The 25,449-nt window shown below is 41.2% G+C and overlaps 1 protein-coding gene across 1 annotated transcript in view; it reads right to left on the bottom strand.

The window, feature by feature from the left end:
• The window catches only part of ENPEP (glutamyl aminopeptidase), an 86,987-nt gene that overhangs the window by 35,549 nt on the left and 25,989 nt on the right, over positions 1-25,449 (bottom strand). Inside the window, exons 4-8 of the mRNA XM_002717183.5 lie at positions 19,458-19,578; positions 14,370-14,524; positions 12,489-12,602; positions 8,284-8,418; positions 4,801-4,866 (exon numbers count right to left, since the gene is read on the bottom strand). Of these exons, the coding sequence (XP_002717229.2) occupies positions 4,801-4,866; positions 8,284-8,418; positions 12,489-12,602; positions 14,370-14,524; positions 19,458-19,578 (591 nt within the window). The remainder of the gene's footprint in view (positions 1-4,800; positions 4,867-8,283; positions 8,419-12,488; positions 12,603-14,369; positions 14,525-19,457; positions 19,579-25,449) is intronic.

A 25,449-nucleotide genomic window follows, 5' to 3' on the forward strand; every position in this document is an offset into this window, starting at 1 on the left:
GATATTTTATAATGTCTTGAGCAACCTGCAATCTTGGGACTAGAGGGCTCTTTGTATTATTTAATGTAACTCCTACATTTTAGAGGCAAAGAAACCTGCTACCTGGGTGGCTGTAAAGGTGAAAGGATTTGCCTGAGATCATTATTGAGTAGAATTCTCAATCTCAGATCCAGGTTTTTGGTTTTTGTCATCATTCTTGTTGTCCTTGTCTTTTAAACTGCAGTGCATTGCTTCTGAACTAGAGGCTGAATGGGAATTTACATAAACATTAGGTTAAACAGTGCTGATTTCGTTTTGTCGATATTAGTGCTTCCGAATTCTCTATATTAGGAAATTTCCTTCTTCACCACCCTGAATAATCACGATGAAGTCATTCCAGAAAGGGAAAGAACACTTCCCACCCAGGCCATTCCTGCCCTCTCCGATACCAGAAGAAAAGCAGAAGGGTGGGTAGACTTTTTAGTTTCTATTTGGTAGCCTTTTATGTTATCTATTATACTCTTTATGAACTGCCAAAGGATCAAGGATTTTCCAGTTGATTTTGCTCTCCTTTCTTTCAACTCTGTATCTGTTTTGCTATCTGAGCTTGGGTTTAAAAGAAGGCAATGAGAACAAAAAAAGGTATGGACAACCAGCCATCACCAGATTCAATACCTGACCAGGTCAGCTACTGCAGAGCATGGATTATGGAATGTAAGGGCAAGAATCACACTTTGTGTATAATAGCTTAAGGAAGATACTGTTTGGATGCTTGAACTTTGTGAGGGAATGTTCTGGTTGGCCTAAGAGCTGACTGAACATGGCCTACATTGATCATAGGTTACTTTCAGCTATTACCTAGTATTTGATGGTTGAAGGAAAGGAGTGAATGGTTTGGTCGTTTTTTTTTTTTTTTTTGTACATTTATTCCATAGAGCAATAATGGTATGACAAATTTATATCTATTCATCTCCATTCAGCTTACAGGACCACAGAGATTTAGGGTAGAGGAAAACTATTTTAACTTCATAAATATTCATTTTAGACAAGATTTTTTAAAAAAGTAATTATAGCATAGATACTGAGTTAAAGGAAATCTGAGAGTATTATTAAATTATTAGAAAAACTATTTGCTTTCAAGAACTACTTTGATCCTTCTCTTAAGAAGTGAATATGAAATATCACTTAACTTGGAGTCAGCTCTGAAGATATCAAGAATGTATTATCAATTACAGTTTCATTTGGAATGAAACTATTCAATGGAATTTTAATGTAGGTTTTAAAAATGAATTTTATTTTTTTAAAAGATGTATTTTATTTATTTGAAAGACAGTTAGAGAGGTAAAGACAGAGAGACAGAGAGTGAGAGAGAGAGAGGTCTTCTATCCACTGATTCACTCCCCAAATGGCTATAATGGCCGGAACTGAGCTGATCCAAAGCCAGGAGCCAGAAGCTTCTTCTGGGTCTCCCATGTGGGTTCAGGGACCCAAGGACTTGGGCAATTGTCCACGGCTTCCCCAGGCACATTAGCAGGGAGCTGGATCAGAAGTGGAGCAGCTGGAACCCAAACCAGTGCCCATATGGGATGCCAGCACTGCAGGCCAGGGCTTTAACCTACTGTGCAACAGTTCCGGCCCCATGCATTTTCTGTATTTCTATGCTTTATTTTATTTATTGCAGACTATTCACTCATTCATTCACCAGGTATTTTCTGGATCACCTAATAATTGTGTGTGTGGTGCATACTACTATGCCTGTGAGTATGCAGTTTTGATGTATATACAAAACTATGGAGGACAGGGTTCCTGACTACAGGTGCTTACAATAAGAGAAGAGCTGATGAAATCTGAAGCTGAAGCTGAAGCTGAAGGAAAAGTCACCGAGGTCTCACCTACATGCAAGCACAGTGTATGGCTTCTTTTGCACCCAGTGCCACAGATTGTCTATTAATGGACAAAGCTGTACAACGTACCAGTGCACTCCTAAATAGTAGCCTTGGTCTCGTTATTTTTTTTTAAGATTTATTTATTTATTTGTAAGTCAGAGTTACACAGGGAGAGGTGAGGCAGAGAGAGAGAGAAAGAGAGAGAGAGGGGTCTTCCATTTGCTGGTTTACTCCCCAATTGGCCGCAACGGCCGAAACAGTGCCAGGAGCCAGGAGCTTCCTCCAGGTCTCCCACACGGGTGCAGGGGCCCAAGGACTTTGGCCATCTTCTACTGCTTTCCCAGGCCATAGCGGAGAGCTGGATCAGAAGTGGAGCAGCTGGGTCTCGAACCAGCACCCATATGGGATGCTGGTACTTCAGGCCAGGGCATTAACTTGCTGCGCCACAGCGCCAGCCCATCTTGTTACTTTTAATCATTACACAGGAATTTTAGTATTGGATAGAAGGAGACCATGTCCCTTTGGGGAAGTACAGAGACAACAAGATGACACATTTGGATGTGGCCATCATAAGGAGACTGGGATGGCGGCACTATCCCAAGGAGTCATGCCTGTAAGAAGTACTGGTTCTCCTTGTGAAAGCTGTCGGGTGCTGCCCCCATCTGTTTCCCATTTGATGGACTGGGTACCATCAGCACTGCTCTGCCTAACTTCCTCCATCATCACAGCAGGGACGATGGATGTGGAAGGGAAAGAGAAGGAAGATGATTCCATTTCTAGGCTGGAATGGGTCCAACCTGCTGACAGGACATTTGCAGGGCCCCACTGTAGTTGCTTTGATAAAAACCAAGCCTGAGGCAATCGGCTTTGTGTTTGCAGGAAGAACAAAAATGAAGAAGCTGAAACATCCCCTGGAGTAAAGCACTTCAGTGGGAAGTGTAGAGGAGCTGCTGTCTTTCCTGTTTTCAAAAGGAAGCAACCACAAGTTGTACTTTCAAAATTTATATTTATTAAATAAAAGTTAAAAAAAATAAACAAACTTGTGGGGAGGAAAATGAGACATCTCAGTAATTGCCCTGTAGGTACCATAAAATGCCTGGCAGAGTTTAACATTTCCTAGCCTAGTATACCTGATGCTCATTAGAAGTTTTCATCTCAGAGTGTTAATTAGATGGTGCCACACATTACTACTTAATGGATCTGAAATCTTGGGCAAAGGTCACTTGACTAATCGTTATTTTGCTTTGTTGTCTAAAGCCAGTGAATTCTTCCAGCAATAGCAAATTTCCTTTGCAATTAAATAATTTAGTGCAGAACTATCAGTAAAATCCTGTGAATAGAATGGCAAATGTCCTAACAGCACTCTGGCCTCATAATCAGCCCTTAAGGCATGTGGATCCAGCTGAAATGCCCATGAGAGTATTTCAGGCATGGAAAGCCAAGACACTCTGGGGGGAAAAAAAAAAACACCTAAATGAAAGATCTCCACGAGTGAGATCCCAGTGGAAAGAACGGGTCATCAAAGAAGTAGGTACCTTTCTCTGAAGGGAGGAGAGAACTTCCACTTTGACTATGGCCTTGTCTAAAAATGATCAGAGTCAGTGAATCCAGGGGGCTTCCATAGCCTTGGCAGCTCATGACAAGAGCCTAGGGTGATTGCTGATGCCATAAACAAGAGTGTCAAATTGTTAAGTCAACAACAGGAATCACTCTGCACTTCCTCCTCATGTAGGATCTTTGTCCTTAGTGTGCTGTACATTGAGATTTAATGCTATAACTAGTACTCAAACAGTATTTTTCACTTTATGTTTCTGTGTGGGAGCAAACTGTTGAAATCTTTACTTAATGTATGCTAAACTGATCTTCTGTATATAAAGAGAATCGAAAATGAATCTCGACATGAATGGAAGGGGAGAGGGAATGGATAAGGGGAGGGTTGCAGGTTGGAGGGACATTATAGGGGGGAAGTCATTGTAATCAATATTCTGTACTTTGGAAATTTATATTCATTAAATAAAAGTTTAAAAAAATCAAAAAAAAAATCCTGTGAATATCCATGTAAAACATGTACAAAGTGTGTTGTTTACTTACATAAACTGATATATTCTAAAAAAAAAAAAAGAAGAAGCAGCAGCCCTCTTCATTCACTGATTCCATTATAATAATATTTCCCTCTTACATAGGAAGCATTTTCCAATCCAATCGAAGGAAAAATGTTCTATGCACTCTAAGGGGAGAGCCTCACAGGTAGATTCAAATCTCCCTATCACACTGTGTTCCCCTGAAACTCCTGTAGGGGGGCCCTCACCCTTAATGCATGTGTGTGTGTGTGTGTGTGTGTGTGTGTATATATGTATAAAACACCTGAGCTAAGGGTGTATATTATATATACACATATATATATACAACCTTGATGTGTGTGTGTGTATATATACACATACTCACACACACATATATATACACACACTATATATATTTTATTATATATATATATATAAATATGTCATGTGAGTACACAGTGAGAAGACAAGCATGTGCAAGCGCAGAGAAGGCCCTGTCCAGAACCTGAATTCAGCAGCACCTAGATCTACACATCCCAAGCTGCAGAACTGTGAAAAAGAAACTCCTGTTGTCCAAGCCTACTGCACTGTGCCACAGCAGCCCAAGCCAGGGGACTACTACATATACAAAGGCTTTCCAACATCACTGCATAGTCTGCTCCAGCTTCTCCGTGAAACCTCTGCTTAATGATTACAGATACAACGGAAGCACATCACCAGACACAAAGTCACCTCTCATCATTTTTTGTAGAATCTATTTCTGAATAAGGAAAGTAATAAGAAAATGATCCTTAATAAATCACATACCTTAACATGCACCAGTCACATATTAGTGCAAGTTTACTTTTAATACCACTAGAAGTAACAAATGATACCTGGCATCCTTCTTTAAATCTCTCAGGTGTTATCCAGTCTTCAAGCATTCTCAGAATGGAAGCTCCCTAAGATGGAAAAAAATGAAAAGTTAAAAGAACAATGGGGCCGGCGCCGTGGCTCAATAGGCTAATCCTCCACCTTGCGGCACCGGCACACCGGGTTCTAGTCCTGATCGGGGCGCCGGATTCTGTCCCGGTTGCCCCTCTTCCAGGCCAGCTCTCTGCTATGGCCAGGGAGTGCAGTGGAGGATGGCCCAGGTGCTTGGGCCCTGCACCCCATGGGAGACCAGGAAAAGCACCTGGATCCTGGCTCCTGCCATCGGATCAGCGCGGTGCGCCGGCTGCAGCGGTGGCCATTGGAGGGTGAACCAACGGCAAAGGAAGACCTTTCTCTCTCTGTCTCTCTCTCTCACTGTCCACTCTGCCTGTCAAAAAAAAAAAAAAAAAAAAAAAGAACAATGGATATGTAAGGGACAAGTGTCAGTTCCCACTATGCTGAGTGTTTCATGCTCCTATTTATGAAATTATTTCTTCAAAGCTATTCTGATAAGCTATAGGGCTATATACCTATGGTTTTAGGATAAAAATATCACTTGGCACTCTCCTTTATCGACGTTACTAAAATACTAAAAGATCAGGAGAAATCATTTAAAGGGTCATCATTTTTGTGACCGCAAGCTCAAATAACTATTGCACTTCTGCAATGGACCAGCAGATGGCGCTTTCCTAATGAAATAAAAATAAACAGAAAAAAATGTTCTTTGATGAATAGAAAGTTGTTTAGGGTAAAAATCAAGCAATTTATTGAATATATTTCCTTATGGAAAAAATAATTATATTTGGTATATATAAACACATCGTCAAAATTAATATATAATATTAATATATAGATACATAATTTAGGCACAAAATTATTTGAGTGGTTTGTATCATTTGGTTTTCTTTCATCTGAACAATCTGATGACTATCTGCCCTCCACCTATCCTTCATGTGTTATAAAAGTAGTACTAAAATGCACTACTTATGAGATTTTAAGTCAATTTTCAAGTAACAGACCAGAAAAAAACACCTCCCACTTCAGTTAGTAACTTTTACTAACGTTTATTAAATATTCTAAATACTTTTGTGCCTATTAAGAAAGTTAAAGGCTTAGAAACATTTATTTGTTTCTGACCTAATATATTTTTATATATATAAAATATTTATTTTATTCATTTGAAAGGTAGAGTTACAGAGAAAGGGACAGAGAGAGAGAAAGAGGTGTTACACCCCCTGTTCACTCTTCAAATGACCACAGAGGCTGAGGCTGGGCCAGGCTGAAGGCAGGAGCCAGGAGCTTCTTCTGGGTCCCCCATGTGGGTACAGGGGTTCAATGACTTGGCCATCCTGGGCTACTTTCCCAGGCACATTAGCAGGGAGCTGGAATGGAAGTGGAGAAGCCAGGACTTGGTCCTGTGCCCTTATGGGCACTGCTGCAGGCAGTGACTTAATCTGCTATACCACAATAATGGTCCCTGACCTAATATCTTAATCCATGGAGTATCTAGGACTCAGGAGAAAACTGATTCAGTAAATGCAAACTTCTCCCATGTGAGTTGTTGGAATGGGCTGTTAAGTAGATAAGAAATTTTTCATTTCAACAGGAAGATAATCATTAAAATGAAAATGAACAGAAGATTGAAAGTACCTCTAAGAAGAATATGAGAGGTAAAGTCAAAAAGTATGATGTTATAAATTTCAAATAATAATGTACAGAAGATTTCATCCAATTTAAGCCAATTTTATCTAGGATTAATTTTCATAATTATAATATGCTTGACTTGAATAAAATTTTAGATATCACCTATGATAACAAATTGTATCAGCTTGCAGTAGCCTTTGAGCAATAAAGTGTAGTAGGCAAGCCATGAGAAACTGACATGGAAAATGACTATAATCAAATTTTAAATTATGTTATCCACAAGTCCATTATATGTTTGAAGGAGAGACTGTAGGAGGTATTGTGGGAGACACTTGGGTAACATAAAGCTTTGGGTTATAGAATTCTAATAAATTATCAAAAAATTTTGGTGGATAAAAATACTTCATCTATATCATATGAACAAAGTCACCTTTCAATCTTATCTAAAGATAGTTAAGCCGGCGCCGCGGCTCACTAGGCTAATCCTCCGCCTAGCGGCGCCGGCACACCGGGTTCTAGTCCCGGTCGGGGCGCCAGATTCTGTCCCGGTTGCCCCTCTTCCAGGCCAGCCCTCTGCTGTGGCCAGGGAGTGCAGTGGAGGATGGCCCAGGTGCTTGGGCCCTGCACCCCATGGGAGACCAGGAAAAGCACCTGGCTCCTGGCTCCTGCCATCGGATCAGCGCGGTGCGCCGGCCGCAGCGCGCCGGCCGCGGCGGCCATTGGAGGGTGAACCAACGGCAATGGAAGACCTTTCTCTCTGTCTCTCTCTCTCTCACTGTCCACTCTGCCTGTCAAAAATAAAAATAAAAAAAAAAAAAAAGAGAGAATCGAAAATGAATCTTGATGTGAATGGAAGGGGAGAGGGAGTGGGAAAGGGGAGGGTTGCGGGTGGGAGGCACGTTATGGGGGGGAAGCCATTGTAATCCATAAGCTGTACTTTGGAAATTTATATTCATTAAATAAAAGTTAAAAAAAATTAAAAAAAAAAGATAGTTAAAAGTCTTTTCTTCTGAGAATTTCAGTATTTCTTGTCAGCCGTAAAGGATTCTACTAGAAAAGGTATACCCAGATGCAGCATTTCTTGTTGAGCACATGGCAAAAAAAGATTTCCTGTATTCAAAAGAATCTTAAATAAAACAATTTACAATTTGATGCTTAAATTCTAAATGTTTGATGATTAGAACTTTTAAAACATATTTATTTATTTATTTTAAAGATTTATTTATTTACTTGAAAGTCAGAGTTACACAGAGAGAAGGAGAGGCAGAGAGAGAGAGAGAGAGAGAGAGAGAGAGGGGTCTTCCATCTGCTAGTTCACTACCCAATTTGCCACAATGGTCGGACTTGTGCCAATCTGGAGCCAGGAGCCAGGAGCTTCCTCCGGGTCTCCCATGCAGGTGCAGGAGCCCAAAGACTTCTGCTGCTTTTCCAAGCCACAGCAGAGAGCTGGATTGGAAGTGTAGGAGCTGGGACTCAAACCGGTGCCCATGTGGAATGCTGGCACTGCAGGCAACGGCTTTACCCTCTATGCCATAGTACCAGCCCCAAATGATTAGAATTAAAACAGTTATAAACAAAAGTGAAAAGGGAAAATTTTTAAGAATTGAATTCAAAATCTCATGGCAATAACTACCAGTTCCACTGGAAGCACAAACTATTTAATGTTTAGCACTCAGAATAAATTCTGTACTGTATTCTAGAACCCACTAGCATAGTCTAACTATTCTTACGACTGTTGGGACTTACTAAAATAAAAGTCAATGAATAGGAAGATACTCAAAAGAATGTCTTATCTTGCCCACCTTACTGTAGGATATTCCATCAAAAACAGATGTTATTTCAGCAGGGGTTGACACAGTGACAACAATCGGGTGTGATGACATTAAAGAATCATCCTCTTGTACAGGTAATACATCTTCAGTTAGTATCTGGTCACGCTGAAAAGGCAGAAGGAACCAAAGAAATAAGCACTTTTAAAATACTGATTCATATATATAATCTTATATATATCATATACAAGGTTATATATACAATATATAATCTTATACTTATCATATATAAGATTATAGATACAATATATATGAACTTTAATATATAATAAAATACAGGAAAAGTAAATATAAATGACACAAATTATTTAAAACAAACAAGACTTCAAATCAGTCATATTTTACACTGATTGATCTATTGAGTTATCATTCCCCTCTTCTATTTATAACTCCTTTAACTTCTTCCCCTGTATGACAGGCCGAGAAGACATAGCATCTACAAATTCTGTTTCTGCTGCCTCTGTGTGAATTTTCAAGCCCTGATTCTGCATCTGTGTGATGGGAATGATGACAGCACCCAACAGATTTGTTCTGAGCCTCACATGAGGTGCCACGTCAATTTGCCAAAACTTGATGCTCAGCTTTAAATTAATGTCAATTTGAAATTGGAATGAGTCTATATTAATTTAAAAAGTAGTTCTAATGATCACCTCTCATTTCAGTCCTAGGTTTTCTTAAAAAGAAAGAGTGGTTGAGAAGTACAGCAATCTAATCAGACTTGTTTGGGTAAAAGCTCGATATTTCCACTTTCTGGATATGGAAGCTTAAACAAGTTACCCTAACCCTTAAGTGTAATAATGGCATGGTAATAATGGCATGGATTAAATGATGTAATTCATGTTAAGCTCTTGGCATAGCACCTGGCACAGAGTGGAAGCCTAACAAATGAGTTACTATGTGATTCTTAAGTGATAAGATCCTGAAATCTAACTCTGTTAAGTCCTTACTGATTTAAAAAGAAGCTTTATTGGTCCTACTTAATTAAAAATATTTCTTTTTCTTTTCTTTTTTTTTTTTTTTTTGAAAGGCAGAGTTAGACAGTGAGAGAGACAGACAGAGAGAAAGGTCTTCCTTCTGTTGGTTCACCCCTCAAAAGGTCACTACGGCCGGTGCTGCGCCGATTCAAAGCCAGGAGCCAGGTGCTTCCTCCTGGTCTCCCATGTGGGTGCAGGGCCCAAGCACTTGGGCCATCCTCCTCTGCCTTCCCGGGCCACAGCAGAGCTGACCTGGAAGAGGAGCAACCGGGACAGAACTGGCGCCCTAACCGGGACTAGAACTCCGGGTGCCAGCACCGCAGGCAGAGGATTAGCCTAGTGAGCCACGGTGCCGGCCCTAAAGATATTTCTAAAACAAACCACGCTGTATTAGTTTACATTTTCCAATTTTATTATTTCCATTTATAATAGACAAGTTACTATTGTCAAGTGATAACTGCCAATTAAGATAATTTTCACTTGGATTTTGACTTTTGTGTACTCAAGAGGTTTAGATAAGTAGAAAAAATACTGCTCATGGCATCAATAAATTTGATTGTTGTAACTGTTTTTGTTACCAGTTATCTGTATAATGTTGACAAGTTACACTGTCATTTCCACTCTCAGATTTTTTAAGAGAAAACTGTGATACTTATAAATTATATTATATATTTATTTATTTAATCTCCTCATCCATAACACTTTAAATTAAGAGCTCCTTAAGGGACAAGAAGTATATTTTGTTCATTTGCAGATCTTCTCTACTGTTTGTTGAATAAGAAAAAAATGAATGGATGAAGGAAAGAATGAATGTGTTGTACCTTATATTTAAATTTCATTTAAATACCAAGAACTGCATGCCAAATTCTTCCAGAATTTAATCAGTATTTTTGAAACACTGAAATGGGGATATTAGGTAATTTTTTAAAATATTCATTTATTTGTGTGAAAGGAAGAGGGATAGAGGGAAAGAGATCTTCTATCCACTGTTTCATTACCCAAATGGCTGCAGAGGCCGGGTCTGATCCAAGCCAAAACCAGGAGCCCAGACCTCCATCCAAGTTTCCTACATGGGTGGTAGGGACTCAAACATTTGGGCCACCTTCCATTGCTTTCCCAGCCATTAGCAGAGAGCTGAATTAGAAGCAGAGCAGGGCCAGCGACATGGCTCACTTGGTTAATCCTCTGCCTGCGGTGCTGGCGTCCCATATGGGTGCCAGTTCTAGTCCCAGCTGCTCCTCTTCCAGTCCAGCTCTCTGCTGTGGCCCAGGAAGGCAGTGGAGGATGGCCCAAGTGCTTGAGCCCTTGCACCCGCATGGGAGACCAGGAGGAAGCACCTGGCTCCTGGCTTCGGATCAGCACAGCACTGGCCGTGGCAGCCATTTGGGGGGTGAACCAATGGAAGGAAAACCTTTCTCTCTGTCTCTCTGTCTCACTGTCTCTCTGTCTCTCTCAATGTCTTAAAAAAAAAAAAAAAGCAGAGCAGCCAGGACTTGAACCAAGACTCATATGGGATGTTGGGGTTGCAGGTGTCAGCTTAGCTTGCTGTGTTATAATGCTGGCCCCTAGATAATTTTAAAGTGTTAGAATTTCTTATAACAATTTGATATTAGGGCGACAAGTTATTTTGGGAAAACAAAGCAAAAATATTTTCCACTTCTGTGGTTTATTTCCATTCTATCATAAAATCACTCATTTTCAGTATAGATGAGTGGTTCTCAGGAAAGATTTTTGTCCTCCTGGGGACATTTGGAAATGATTAGAGACATTTTTGGTTGTCTGCTGGGCCAGAGGGTTACTAGCATTTAGCAAGTAGCGAGAAGGAGGGCTGGTGTTCAACATTCTACACTGCACAAGATGGCCTTCCACACAAAGGATTATCTTGTCCTCAATCTCAGTTGTTGAATGGTTAAATTTTTCAAGAACCAAATGTTGCAAATTAGCTTTTTTAAACTTTTAAAATAAGCAAAAGGAAACTACAAGGGCTTCAAGCACTTAACTTTTAAAATTTTGTCCAGTAGAGGGAAGTATCCTACATAGTCCACAACCTCTTGTAATTCTCTACTTTCGCACATCTATGTATTTATATATTCATAGACACTCAGATGTGTGGATTTCAAAATACCTTACGTGAAAATAAACTTATCTTTTGATTCCATTTGTCACAAGTTTTTTGAAGTATCCCCATGTATTCAATTAGATTAAAATGTCTGTACAATCTAAGTATAAATAACAAAGCAAGTTTTTTTGAAAAAAAAAATTATAGAGTTCATAGAAGTTTTGTTGCAGGCCCTGCAGGTGCACCCTATATATTAACAGTCACTAAGTGTAAATTTGGGGAGGTTTTAAGCTTTTTCAAAATAAAGAACAATATCCTTGCTGAACACAGAGACAGCTGACTCAGAGAGATTATGTAACTTGCTCAAGGTCATTTTCCTGGTTATATATATCTAAGAAATGATGTATTCAGAATTTGAACTTGAGTCTAACTGCTAAGCTTATGCTCTTATCTCTTTACCATACTATTTCAGCAACTTGTCTTGTAAGACAGACATTTTTCAAAGAGTTGGTGCTATACTTTCTTGAACAAAGGATTTTTTTTTTAATTTATTTATTTGAAAGGCAGAGCCACAGAAAGTGAGAGGCAGAGGCAGAGAGAGAGAGAGAGATTTCATCTGCTTGTTTGCTCCCTATATGGCTGTAATGGCAAGGATTGGACCAGGCTGAAGTTAGGAGCCAAGAGCTTCTTCCCCACATGTGTGCAGGGGCCCAAGCACCCAGGCCATCTTGCTCTGCTTTCCTAGGCCACCAGCAGGGAGCTGGATCAGAAGTGGAGCAGCGGGGACTCAAACCGGCATCTGTATGCAATGCTAACACTGCAGGTGTTGACTTTACCCACTATGCCACAGCACCGGCCACCAACGGTTGTAATTTTCTATAATAGCTATTTTTTTTCTGGCCTTAACATCAGTTTTGAGTAAATCTGTCAGGGGAACTTCAGACTGTGGGGGTCAGTTTGCCATCTAGAGACTGGGCAAAAGCCGTGGGCTAGGTAATGTCCCTTGGAAACCAGCTGACTCCACTCTTTTCTCACAATGGAATTCCCAACTTAGCACTGAGCTTGGCCCCTGACATAGGTCTAAGGCTTCAATCTGCTTTACATGAGGAAAAGAGATATTAGGAGTTTATGTATTCAGGACTCACCATTTGCCAATCACTTTCTGCATGGTCTACTCCCAGGAACTCGAAGAAAGAAGCAAATCCTTCATTTAGCCACAAATCGTCCCACCAGTCCATGGTCACAATATTTCCAAACCACTGAAATTATAAGCAACAAAGAGATCAGTAAGTCCTCATATTTATGTTAGAGAGATCTAGAAAATTACAGAATATTTATTTGTCCTTGCTAATTTGGTCACTATAACACAGAAGTGGTAGGCATGGTACTGAACATTTATTTCTTGCTTTATTTATTCAGTTTTTTAAAGGTTTTACTTATTGGAACAGGCACTGTGGAGCAGTGGGTTAAGCCACTGCTTGGAACATCCACATCTTATGTTGGAGAGCCTGAGATGCAGTCCTGTCTCAACCTCCAATCCAGCTTCCTGTTAATGCACCTGGGAGAGAGTAAATGATGATCCACTTGGGTGCTTGCCACCCATGTGGGAGACCCAGTTGGAATTTCTGGTTCCTGGCTTTGGCCTGACCCAGCCCTGGTTGTCAGAGTCATTTGGAAATTGAACCAGTGAATGGGAGATCTCTCTTTCTCTCTCTCTCTCTCTCTCTCTCTCTCTCTCAGTCTCTGTTACTCTGCATTCCAAATAGATAAACTAAGAGTTTTAAAACATATTATTAATCTGACAGGAAGAGAGACACAGAGAAGGAAACAGAGAGCTCCTATCCACTGTTTCACTCTCCAAGTACCCAAAATGGCTGGGGCTGTGTCAGGGCCACAGCCAGGAGCTGGGAACACAATTCAGATCTCCCATGTAGGTAGCAGGAACACAAATGCTTGAGCCACTATCTGCTGCCTTCCATGATCTGTATTAGCAGGAAACTGGAGTCAGGAATCAGAGCAGGGGAATCAATCCAGGTATTTCCATGTGAGACATAGGCATCTTAACCAGTGTCTTAACCACTAGGCCAAACACCCATTTATGTCCAAATTTTTAAATGTTATTAAACTCCCCTTAATTTAATACTTTATGTAGATATTATGGAGGGGGCAGCATTGTGGTATAACTGTAAAGCCACTACCAGAGCACCATCATCCTATATGGTGCAGGTTCAAGTCCCAACTTCTCCACTTCTCATCCAGCCCCCTGCTAATAGCCTGGCAAAAGCAGTGGAACACGGCAAAGGTGGTTGTGTCCCTACCACCCATGTGGGAGACCCGGATGAATCTCCTGGCTCCTAGCTCCTGGCTTCAGTCTGGCCCAGCACCAGCCATTACAGCCATCTGGAGAGTGAACCAGTGGATAGAAGATCTTTCTCTCTCTAAGTCTGACATTCAAAATAAATAAATAAGTCTTATAAAAAGGTATCATGGGAATATATAACATTATAGGAGGGCTTCCTGTGTAATTACAAACAGCAAAACAATGTGTTTTACTGTTTCTTTATGGTTAAATGTTTATTTTCTGGGTTGCCTAATCCTTATTTGCTACACTGTGAATAATCTGAATTACCTCTGGGTCTTAAGCCACTTTTATATATTTTATTTTGTTTATATTTATATATTTATTTTCATTTTATTGTTTGAAAGATGTTCATCTGCTGGTTTACTCCCTAAATACCTGCAGTACCTGGAGCTAGGTTGGGCTGGGCCAGGCTGAAGCTAGGAACCTGGACCTTAATCCAGGTCTCCCATATGGGTAGCAGGGACCCAACTACTTGAGCCATCACCTGCTGCCTCCCAGGGTGCACTTTAGCAGGTAATTGGAATCAGAAGCAGAGCTGGAACTCAGCTTAGGCACTCCAATGCGGGATGCAGGCATCCCAGGCCATGTCTTTAACTGCAGTATCAAATGCCTGTCCCTTAAGCCACTTTTTAAAACAAGCTAATTTGAAGTCAAGCTCCTATACCTGATGTACAAGTTCATGGGAAACCACAGTCGCCACCCTCTGCTTGTTTGATGAGGCTGACTCCTGCGGGTCATAAAGCAAGTTGGTTTCTCTGTAAGTGATGAGTCCCCAGTTCTCCATCGCACCAGTGCCAAAGTCTGGAATAGCGATTTGATCTATGGAAAAAGAAAGAGTCCAGTGAGACATACATTCTTTCCATTTCTTCACAGCAGCTCTTACCAAATTAAGTTCTTCAGATGAATGTTTTTTAAAAGGCTAAAAATAATTTCTTAGAGTCAAAAACAGTAATCATTTGTGCAAACATTGCAGTCCTAATGCACTCAAAATTTCCATGGTGTTTTTCCGGTTGGCTCTAGATATCAATGCTTCCTTTTTGTTCCAAGAAGGATGCTCATGGCACTGCTCTTTTACAGGCCTTCATAACTTTCTGTCTTTTGTTTCTCTGTCTATATGGTACTTCATTAGCTTTCTGTCCCCCATGATTTTCACTTAGGAATAGAAAGCATCTGTTTGTGGGATTAAGCCGTGATGAAAAAGAGAATTAAGTTTTTATATGAGGACTTCGAGTATAGAGCTTTTAAGTACACAGAAATAAACTTCTATCTAAAGATGCAGAATATTAGAGAATATAAAACTCCATTTTCTTTTTTATAGAAAGTATTTAATAAATATAAATTTCATAAGTACAACTTTTGGATTATAGTGGTTCTTCCTCCCATACTCACCCTCCCCCCCAAACCATCCTACCTCCTACCCCCTCTCCCATCCTATTCTTTATTAAGATTCATTTTTAATTATTTTATATAGAAGATCAACTCTATACTAAGTAAAGATTTCAACAGTTTGCATCCACACAGACACAAAGTATAAAGCACTGTTTGAAGACTAATTTTACCTTTAATTCTCATAGTACAACACATTAAAGACATAGGTCCTACATTGGAAGCAAGTGCACAGTGACACCTGTCATTGATTTAACAATTGACACCCTTGGGTCCGTTGCTGTGGCGCAGTGGGTTAACGCCCTGGCCTGAAGCGCTAGCATTCCATATGGGGCCGGTTCCAGACCTGGCTGCTCCACTTCCGATCCAATTCTCTGCTATGGCCTGGGAAAGCAGTAGGAGATGGCCCAAATCCTTGGACCTCTGCACCCTCTTGGGGGACCTGGAGGAAGCTCCTGGATCCTGGTTTGGATTGGCACAGCTCCAGCCGTTGCAGCCAATTGGGGAGTGAACCATCAAATGGAAGACACACACACACACACCCACCTCTCCTCTCTTTATGTAACTCTTTCAAATAAATAAATAAAAATCTTTCAAAAAAATTGACACTCCTATTTATAGCATCAGTGATTTCCTGAGGCTCTTGTCATGAGCTTCCAAGGCTATGGAAGCCTCTTGAGTCCACAAACTCTGACCTTATTCAGACAAGGCCATAACCAAAGTGGCAGTTCTCTCCTCCCTTCAGAGAAAGGTACCTCCTTCTTTGGTGGCCCCTTTTTTCCACCCAGATCCCACTCACAAAGATCTTTCCTGTAGGTCATTTTTTGCCACAGTGTCTTGGCTTTCCATGCCTAAAATGCTCTTATGGCCTTTTTAGCCAGATCTACATGCCTTAAGGGCTGATTCTGAGGCCAGAGTGCTGTTTAGGGCATTTGTCATTCTATGAGTCTGCTGTGTGTCCTGCTTCCCATGTTGAATAATTCTCTCCCTTTTAATTCTATCAATTATTATTAGCAGACACTTGGTCTTATTTATGTGATCCCTTTGACACTTAATCCTATCTTTATGATCAGTTAAGAACCTAAACTGATCACTTTAACTAGTAAGATGGCATCAGTACCTGCCAACTTAATGGGATTTGGAGTCCCATGGCAAGTTTTTAGCTTTACCCTTAGGGGTAAGTCCGAGGGAACGTGTGCTGAACTGTACATCTTCTCGCTCTCTTATTCCCACTCTTATTTTTAACAAAGATCAAATTTCAATTGGATTTAAACACCTGAGAATAATTCTGTGATAAGTAAATAATTCAACCAATGGTATTAAGTAGAACAAAAAAATACTAGAAGGAATAAAGTAGTAAGTTGTTTCTCGACAGTCAGGACAAGGGCTGATCAAGTCATTGCTTCTCATAGTGTCAGTTTCACTTCTACAGGTTTCCTTTTAGGTGCTCAGTTAGTTGTCACAGATCAGGGAGAACATATGATATTTGTCCCTTTGGGACTGGCTTATTTCACACAGCAAGTTTTCCAGATTCCTCCATTTTGTTGCAAATGACCATCTGCAGTGCCAGCATACCATATGAGCTCCGGTTCCAGTCCCAGCTGTTCTACTTCAATCCAACTCCCTGCTATTGGCCTGGGAAAGCAGCAGAAGATGGCCCAAGTCCTTGGGCCTCTGCATCCGTGTGGCAGACTTGGAAGGAAATCTTGGCACCTCGCTTTGGATTGGCTCAGCTCTGGCTGGTACAGCGGATGGAAGACCTCTCTCTCTGCCTCTGTCTCTCTGTAACTCTGCTGTTCAAATAAATAAATCTTAAAAAAAAAAAACCTCCATTTTCCCCCAAATCTATACAATTTTAAGTCAACCAGAGTCCCTAACAATTTAATAGCATACTGTCCACTTACTTTTTTTTAAAGATTTGCTTATTTGTTTGAAAGACAGAATTTCAGAGAGGCAGAGGCAGAGGGAGGGGGGTCTTCCATCCAATGGTTCACTCCACAGATGGCTGCAATGGCCAGAGCTGGACTGATCTGAAGCCAGGAGCCAGGAGCTTCCTCCGGTTCTCCTATGTGGGTACAGTGGCCCAAGGACTTGGGCCATCTTCTACTGCTTTCCCAGGCCACAGCAGAGAGCTGGATCAGAAGTAGAGCAGCCGGGACTTGAACCGTCACCCATATGGGATACTGGCGCTGCAGGTGGTGGCTTTATCCACTACGTCACAGAGCCAGCCCTCACTTATATGTTTTGAACAAGCTGGAAAATATGGAATTGAGGACGTTCAATCTAAATTCCCTTCCAGACCTAAAATGTTGCGTTCTGTGAGCAGTTCCTTCTCTTTATTTTTAATTGAGTTTATACTCTTAGACATATTATCTAACAGGAGCAGGCAGTGTTTAGCAAATTCTACATTAAGTTCTCAAATAGAAAATGCTCACTTGATAAGTGGACAAAACACAGCTTCCCCAGTTAACAAACCATAATCAGAATGTAATTTCTTTTATTATATATAATTTAAATAAGGTACAGGAATGCAAATAAATTGAGTTTTCACCTAACAGATTAAAAAAAAAAAAAGGGTTTTTGTGCTGGTAAAAGATTTTAGAAGCTCCTTATAAAAGAATGAAAAGGGAAATATCTTAGAGGTCAAGATGACAGTAGTAGTTTCCTTTTCATATTATCTCCATTTTCAGCTTAAAGGGGCAAAATGTCTCCTCCATAGGCCAACATTTTCCATAATGTTGTAGAGTATAACTTGTACATAATCCATGAACAAAAGGAATTTTTGGCACTCTCATTTTTTTCTGGCAATATTCTTAATCAACCCCAATACATTTGACTTTTGGAGCATAATAAATACAGAAGTCATTTCTAAGCAGTCTACATAGAGTTAAATCTTTCTGCAAAGATTGAAAATGCACATAATAAAGTGTACTGAAGGAGTGGAAGGTGGGGGAAAGAGAAATAAATTCGTGATATTCCCACTTGTTAGGTTACCCTGGGTAGTACTACTGAGATAAGACCTTAAAACTCCTGTGCTAAATATTTTACTGAATATCATTCTGACTTTCACAAAAAGTTGCTTCTCTTTCTATCTCCTTTTCTAATGGTTGTCAAGCCATCAACAAATGGAACTGCTTCCATTGACAAGAAAACCTCATTCAGAGAATTTGGGTTTTCATTGATGTTGTGTTAAAGTAAGGGCAGAGGCCCTGTCTAAATACTGACGGAGTTTGTGAACTCAAAAGACTTCCATAGCCTTGGCAGCTCATGACAAGAGCCTCTGGTTATCACTGATGTCATAAGTAAGTGTGTCAATTGTTAAATCAACAACAGGAGTCACTCCCCTCGTAGGACATCTGTCCTCAATGAGTTGTACTATGAGAATTAACGGTAAAACCATTCTTCAAACAGTACTTTATATTTTGTGTGTCTATGTGGGTGCAAAGCATTGAAATCTTTACTTACTATACAGCTGATTTTCTGTATATAAAGATAAGTAAAAATGAATCTTAATGAAGAATGTGATGGGAGAGGGAGTAGGAGGTGGGACAGGAGTAGGAGTGGGAGTGTGGGTGTGGAGGGGAAGAACTGCTGTATTCCCAGAGCTATACCTATAAAATTTACATTTATTAAATAAAAGCTTTCTAAAAAAATAAAGTAAGGGCAGAAATGGGGAAGCCAATCATCAGTTTCTTTGTTTTCTTACTACCTTCATTTCTTTCCTACAAAAATCTACATGAATGCTCCATTTAAAGTTTTGTCAATACCAACCAAATTTGTTAATAAAGTGGTTCTGCTATTGATGGAAGCATCATACCCACACCATTTTGATCATAGCCCCACTTTTGTTTTAAAAAGGAAACATATCTCATACATGAAAAAAAATATTTCTGGAAGGAGCACCAATGTTTGATTTTAACTGCTGGAAAATCTAGTAGTCTTGCGCAAGAATGGAAAGATTGGAAACACATGGAACTCTTACAACATCATTGAGCCCTATTAGTTTCCAAGCCACTGATGATAGGAAGAAAATGGGAGCCATGGCGGGGGAGGCGTTCTGATTTTGAAATCAACTCATCTAGGTTGCTCTTTCTGGCTCCCTCACTGTCAAGCTCTGCAGTTGTGTGCACGTACTTTCATTTTATTTGGAAACAAAAGATGATATGCATATCAGATGAGAACAGAGAAATGACATTGTTCTTGCAGGGATTCAGAATGGCTCTGTAAGCAAAAGACACATATTGTAGTCATATAATAAAAGCATTAGGGCTTACAGCATTGACTGATGGTGACATAATTGGAAGAAATGAGTTAGGTAAAACAAAGGCAATACTAAAAACATGAAAATAAAAAAATTGATTCTCACCTAATTTAGGAAGAGAGTAACTCACACCAAAGTAGTCTTCAAAATAATCAAACACAATTTTAGTTATGTTTGCAGCATATTCAGCTGTATGACTTTGCTCAGGCTGGACATAAATAGTAAGCTATAAAACAAAACAAAAAATTCAGGGAAAATTATTTATTTGTTAAAATACAAAAATACACAATATAGTTGAAAAGGAGTAGACTTTGGAGTCAGGTAAGTCTGGTTTGGATCTCAGCTCTGTTGCATAGGATGGGCTGCAAAGTTTTGTGCACAATGCCATTGAAATATAATGGGGCTTTTCCATGAACATTTTGAAGTCCCTCATACAGGCTGTGTGGGCTCAGACAAATCACATCTCTGAGACTTATGTAAAAGATAAATAAAATTACATCATTCACTGAGTGATCTTAAGGGCTAGAAACAATGTAAGATACAATAGTTGGCACAGCATCCCAGACATCAAAAACTATGACCTTTTTTTAATTGGAAAATATACTGTCTTTTTAATATCTATGAATCTATGGATCTATCCATCTGTCTACCCACCTCTATCTCTCCCTCTGTCTCCACTCCCTTTCTGTGTGTGCAGTTTGAAGAAATGAATGCATGCAATTTTTCTCATGCAAAGAACCCTTGAATACATACACTCCATGTTTGCCATTCTTTCTAGCTCTTGCAAATTACCCTTCTGATATTGTGGCTGTTCTACTCCCAGAGCCTACACTATAATGATCTGAAAATTTCCTGAATTGGTCATCTTGGTAAATTACATCAATTCTCCAACTCACTAGGGTTTTATTTTATGCCTCAGTGACATAATTTATAAATCAAACCAAGTATACACTTTCCCCTAGTTCCTAGCACGTAGGACTTTATAAAAATTATCAACGACCCTCTCAAAATAATGTTGTGCAAGCAGATGTGGTTGCTGGGGGCTGGAGTGTGCACACACACACCCTTCGGTGTTCGGGAACTTCTCGGTGTAGAAAAAAGGAAACGGTGCTTCAGACAACCAGTGCCCACTAAAATTTTGTGAGACGTTCAAATGAAACATTGCTAAGAATGATTCAAAATCCTGAAGAAAAACTAGAGACACAGTCATCTAGGAAATACAGGCTCATCCACCTGACTGCCATGTGATGCAAGATTTTAAAAAAACAAAGGAAGGCCGGCGCCGCAGCTCACTAGGCTAATCCTCCGCCTAGCGGCGCCGGCACACCGGGTTCTAGTCCCGGTTGGGGCGCCGGATTCTGTCCCGGTTGCCCCTCTTCCAGGCCAGCTCTCTGCTGTGGCCAGGGAGTGCAGTGGAGGATGGCCCAAGTGCTTGGGCCCTGCACCCCATGGGAGACCAGGAAAAGCACCTGGCTCCTGCCATCGGATCAGCGCGGTGCGCCGGCCGCGGCAGCCATTGGAGGGTGAACCAATGGCAAAGGAAGACCTTTCTGTCTGTCTCTCTCTCACTGTCCACTCTGCCTGTCAAAACACACATACACACACACACAAAGGAAGAAAAGAACAAGACGTACTTTCTTCCTTTAGTATTCTCAGTGCATTGCTACTTCTGCTTCTCAATTAAGTATATATCTTGAGCCATCGTTTCTTTCTTTTTTTTTTTTTTTTTTTTTTTTTTTTTTTTTTTTTTTTTTGACAGGCAGAGGAGTTAGACAGTGAGAGAGAGAGACAAGAGAAAGAAGGTCTTCCTTTTTCATTGGTTCACCCCCCAAGTGGCCACTACGGCCAGTGCATTGCAGCTGGCGTGCTGCACCGATCCGAAGCCAGGAGCCAGGTGCTTCTTCCTGGTCTCCCATGCGGGTGCAGGGCCCAAGGACCTGGGCCATCCTCCACTGTACTCCCGGGTCACGGCAGAGAGCTGGACTGGAAGAGGAGCAACCAGGACTGACTCAGGTGCCCCAACCAGGACTAGAACCCGGGGTGCTGGCACCGCAGGCGGAGGATTAGCCTAGTGAGCCATGGCGCTGGCTGAGTCATCATTTCTTAGAAATGAAAAGTAGAAGGACTAGTGCTATGGCATAGCAGGCATCCCATATGGCGCCAGTTCAAGTTCTGGCTGCTCCACTTGTGATCCAGCTCCCTGCTAATGTGCCTGGGAAAACAACAGAAGATGGCTCAAGTCCTTGGGCCCTTGCACCCATGTGGGAGACCTGGAAGAAGCTCCTGGCTTCAGGCTTTAGCCTCGCCCAGCTCTGGCCACTGCAGCCATTTGAGGAATGATGGGAAGACCTCTTTCTTTCTACCTCTTGCTTCTCTGTAACTCTGCCTTTCAATTAAAAATTACAAAAGAAAATAAAAAAAGAAATGCATTAACTAAATCTATTTTCAAAAAAAAAAAAAGAGAGAAAGAGAAGTAGAAAGACCCAATAATTTAAGAAGACAATAAAAACATCTTTTTAAACTATCTGCACCGACTCACTGCTCTCATGGCCACTGCATAACTGACATTCTTACCCTCTCTGAATGAATAATGATGTGCTCCAAAACAAGACAACTTACTCAGTTAGCATCTCAACATCCTTTGAGGCTGCCTTTTGGTTTTTAATTGCTGGGAGTGATGACACAATTCCTCACTGCCCTCCTGTCTTCTGTATGAACAATGACATGCATTTCCAAGAAGTGAAACCAAGGTTCCAGTGGAGGGGCACTGGACACAACAAAGGTAACCGACCACATGATCTTCCAGGATTGCCACGTCCGTCATGAACTCAGGGTCTCAGGAATTTTTCATCTGCAAACTAATTAGTGTGTTGAAACTCCATTTGCATTTCTACCATTTCTGCTCTCTACCATTCCAATTTCAGGAAGGGCAGTTTCTCTTCCCTCATTCCACTGTTGCCTATAAATTCTGTGCTTTTCTCTTGCATCTAAGTCTAGGGAACGAGAGATGGTTGGGAAAGAGATAACAGTGAGTACTTAGAACAGGAAAGAAACAGACTTGGTGGAGTTTTGTTACTACTACTTTCTCCTTCCCCATGCCTCTTTAAGCAATATACTCCTGAGACAATATACTGTGTCTTTTCTTACTCCCTTATTTCTGTTGGTGACAGCAACAGAAATATGGGCTCTTTAAATAAGATTGGTGTTACTACAAATTCAGTCCACATGAAAGCAGTCCCTTCGCCCCTTGTTTCTGAGAAACAGAACCTCTTGAAGTATGGTCTGTATTTGGCCAGTCTGCAAATTAGCTGTGATCTATGACCCTGACTTTGAAGGGTCATAGAGCAAATTTTATAAACACTGCTTTGATCTACTGAGCTAAGCAGTCACAGAATAGACAGATATTGCCCAATAATTTTTTCAAATTTTAAAGATTTATTTTATTTATTTTAAAGGCAGAGTTATAGAGAGAGAAGGAGAGACAGAGAAAGAGAGAGCTTCTGTCTGCTAGTTCACTCCCCAAATGGTCACAACAGCCATGGCTACAGCCAGGAGACTGGAGCTTCTTCTGGGTCTCCCATGAGGATGTAGGAGCCCAAGGACTAGGGCCATCTTCTTACTGCTTTCCCAAGCCATAGCTGAGAGCTGGATCAGTAGAATAGCCAGTTCTGAAACCAGTGCCCATATGGGATGCTGGCACTGTAGGCTGCAGCTTTAACCTGCTGAGTCACAGCACCAGTCCCATGCCCAGTAATTTTGTAATGCAATTAGCCAAAGCATTTCTATGAGCGCATCCTATCGTATGTCACAAACATGTGTTTATATTAAAGACTAGCCAAATGCCAGTATCATCTGTCGTTTGAAATTCCAAAGTAGTTTATTTTGCATCTGTTTAATAGCAGTATATCTGTGATATTGGGACTTGGTCATTGTTTAAAAAAGTGTCCTAGGGGCTGGCATTGCGGCTCAATAGGCTAATCCTCCGCCTTGCAGCGCCGGCACACCGGGTTCTAGTCCCGGTCGGGGCGCCGGATTCTGTCCCGGTTGCCCCTCTTCCAGGCCAGCTCTCTGCTGTGGCCCGGGAAGGCAGTGGAGGATGGCCCAAGTCCTTGGGCCCTGAACCCCATGGGAGACCAGGAGAAGCACCTGGCTCTTGCCTTCGGATCAGCGCAGTGCGCCGGCTGCGACAGCCATTGGAGGGTGAACGGCAAAGGAAGACCTTTCTCTCTGTCTCTCTCTCTCTCACTGTCCACTCTGCCTGTAAAAAAAAAAAAAAAAGTGTCCTAGGGCAAGCATTTGGCCCAGTGGTTAAGCTTGGGACACCAGCATCCCACTTTGGAGTTGCTGGATTCAACATCTGCGGCACTCCCGTTTCCAGCTCCCTGCTGCACCTCAGGAGGCAGCAGATAATGACTCAAGCATTGGGGTCCCTGCCACCGACGCTGGAGTCCTGGATTGAATTATGGGCTCCTGGTTTTGGCTTGGCCCAGCTCTGGCTGTTGAAGGCATTTAGGAGCATTTAAGGAATGAACCAGTAGATAGGCGATCTCTCTCTCTCTTTCTCTGCTTTTAGAAAACAGTACATCCTCCCCTCTGCCAGCACCTTCACTCCAATACACCTGTCCCGCTCTCAACCTCTCCCCCACACATGCTCATCTGTGCTGCCTCCACTTTCTCCAAATTTGGCAGAGGAGATTAGTTCCTTGGCATCACCAAATAAGCCTCAGCGTTCCTTTCCATGCCGGAGTCCAGTAAATAGCCCCTGAATTGTCATTACTCTTTAATAATAATCACTATCTTTATAGTTTATGTACTTGCTCTACGGAGATGATTTTTTTTTAAGTACACAACTAAGCATATTGAAATAGCCTGGAGCAAGGCCCCAGGGATACATAACAGCTATTTTCTTTTTATCTTTTGAAAGAGTCACATATGCCTTTATTATTCAAGGATCTTATTAGAATTTAAAAATAAAACTGATATGCGAATTTTGTAACTTTATATGTAAAGTAAACACGATGTTTGTAAGTCTTCAAGAGCCTAATTTTAATGCATATATTTGTGTCTTTTTAAAGATGGCAAGTTCAGGGCCGGCGCTCTGGCATAGCGGGTAAAGCCACTGCCTGCAGTGCCGGCATCCCATATGGGCGCCTGTTTGAGACCCGGCTGCTCCACTTCCGATCAAGCTCTCTGCTATGGCCTAGGAAAGCAGTGGAAGATGGCCCAAGTGCTTGGGTCCCTGCACCCACATGGGAGACCCAGAAGAAGCTCCTGGCTCCTGGCTTAGGATCAGTGCCGCTCTGGCTGTTGCGGCCAACTGGGGAGTGAACCAGCAGATAGAAGACCTTTCTCTCTCTCTCTCTCTCTGCCTCTCCTTCTCTCTCTGTGTGTGTAACTCTGACTTTCAAATAAATAAATAAATCTTTAAAAAAAAAATAGACAGCAATTCTCTAACCAAATTAACTTACCTGGATAAACCACCAGGGGCTACTCTTAGTCACATCTCACAGCACTGAATCTATTGAGTCTGTATTCAGCTGATTATTCTAGGAGATGCCATATATCTGCTTTATCATTTCTGTTTTGGTCCCTTCGTCATCATACTGGAACTTATTGCAAAGGAGATTTTTAGACTTCTTATTTACTTAAAAGGCACATAGAGATTCAAAGAGACAGACAGACAAAAAGAGAGTGAGAGCTCCCATCTGTAGGTTCACTCCCCAGATGCCTGCAATGGCCAAGGCTGGAGCTGGGAGCTATGAAGACAATTCAGGTCTTGCAGGGGAGTGGCAGAATCCCAATTATTTGAGCCATCACTGTTGCCCCCCAGGGTCTACACTATCAGGAAGCTAGCGTTCAGAGCCGGAGCTAGGAATACAACCCAAGGACTCCAATATGGGACACTGGCATCTTGACAGATGTTTCTACTGTTAGGTTGACTGTCCACCCTGGGAATTCCTAGTATTATCCCTTCCATTCAAGTGTCTCAAACAATTTGAGAGATGGGATGTCAGTTCACGAAAATGAATTCCTAGTTGGTTGCTGTCACTCCCTTTATATGTCCACTTGCTACACTTTATATTCCTTGACTGTCATG

This window comes from Oryctolagus cuniculus, chromosome 8, assembly GCF_964237555.1.
Source record: "Oryctolagus cuniculus chromosome 8, mOryCun1.1, whole genome shotgun sequence".
NCBI lineage: Eukaryota > Metazoa > Chordata > Mammalia > Lagomorpha > Leporidae > Oryctolagus > Oryctolagus cuniculus.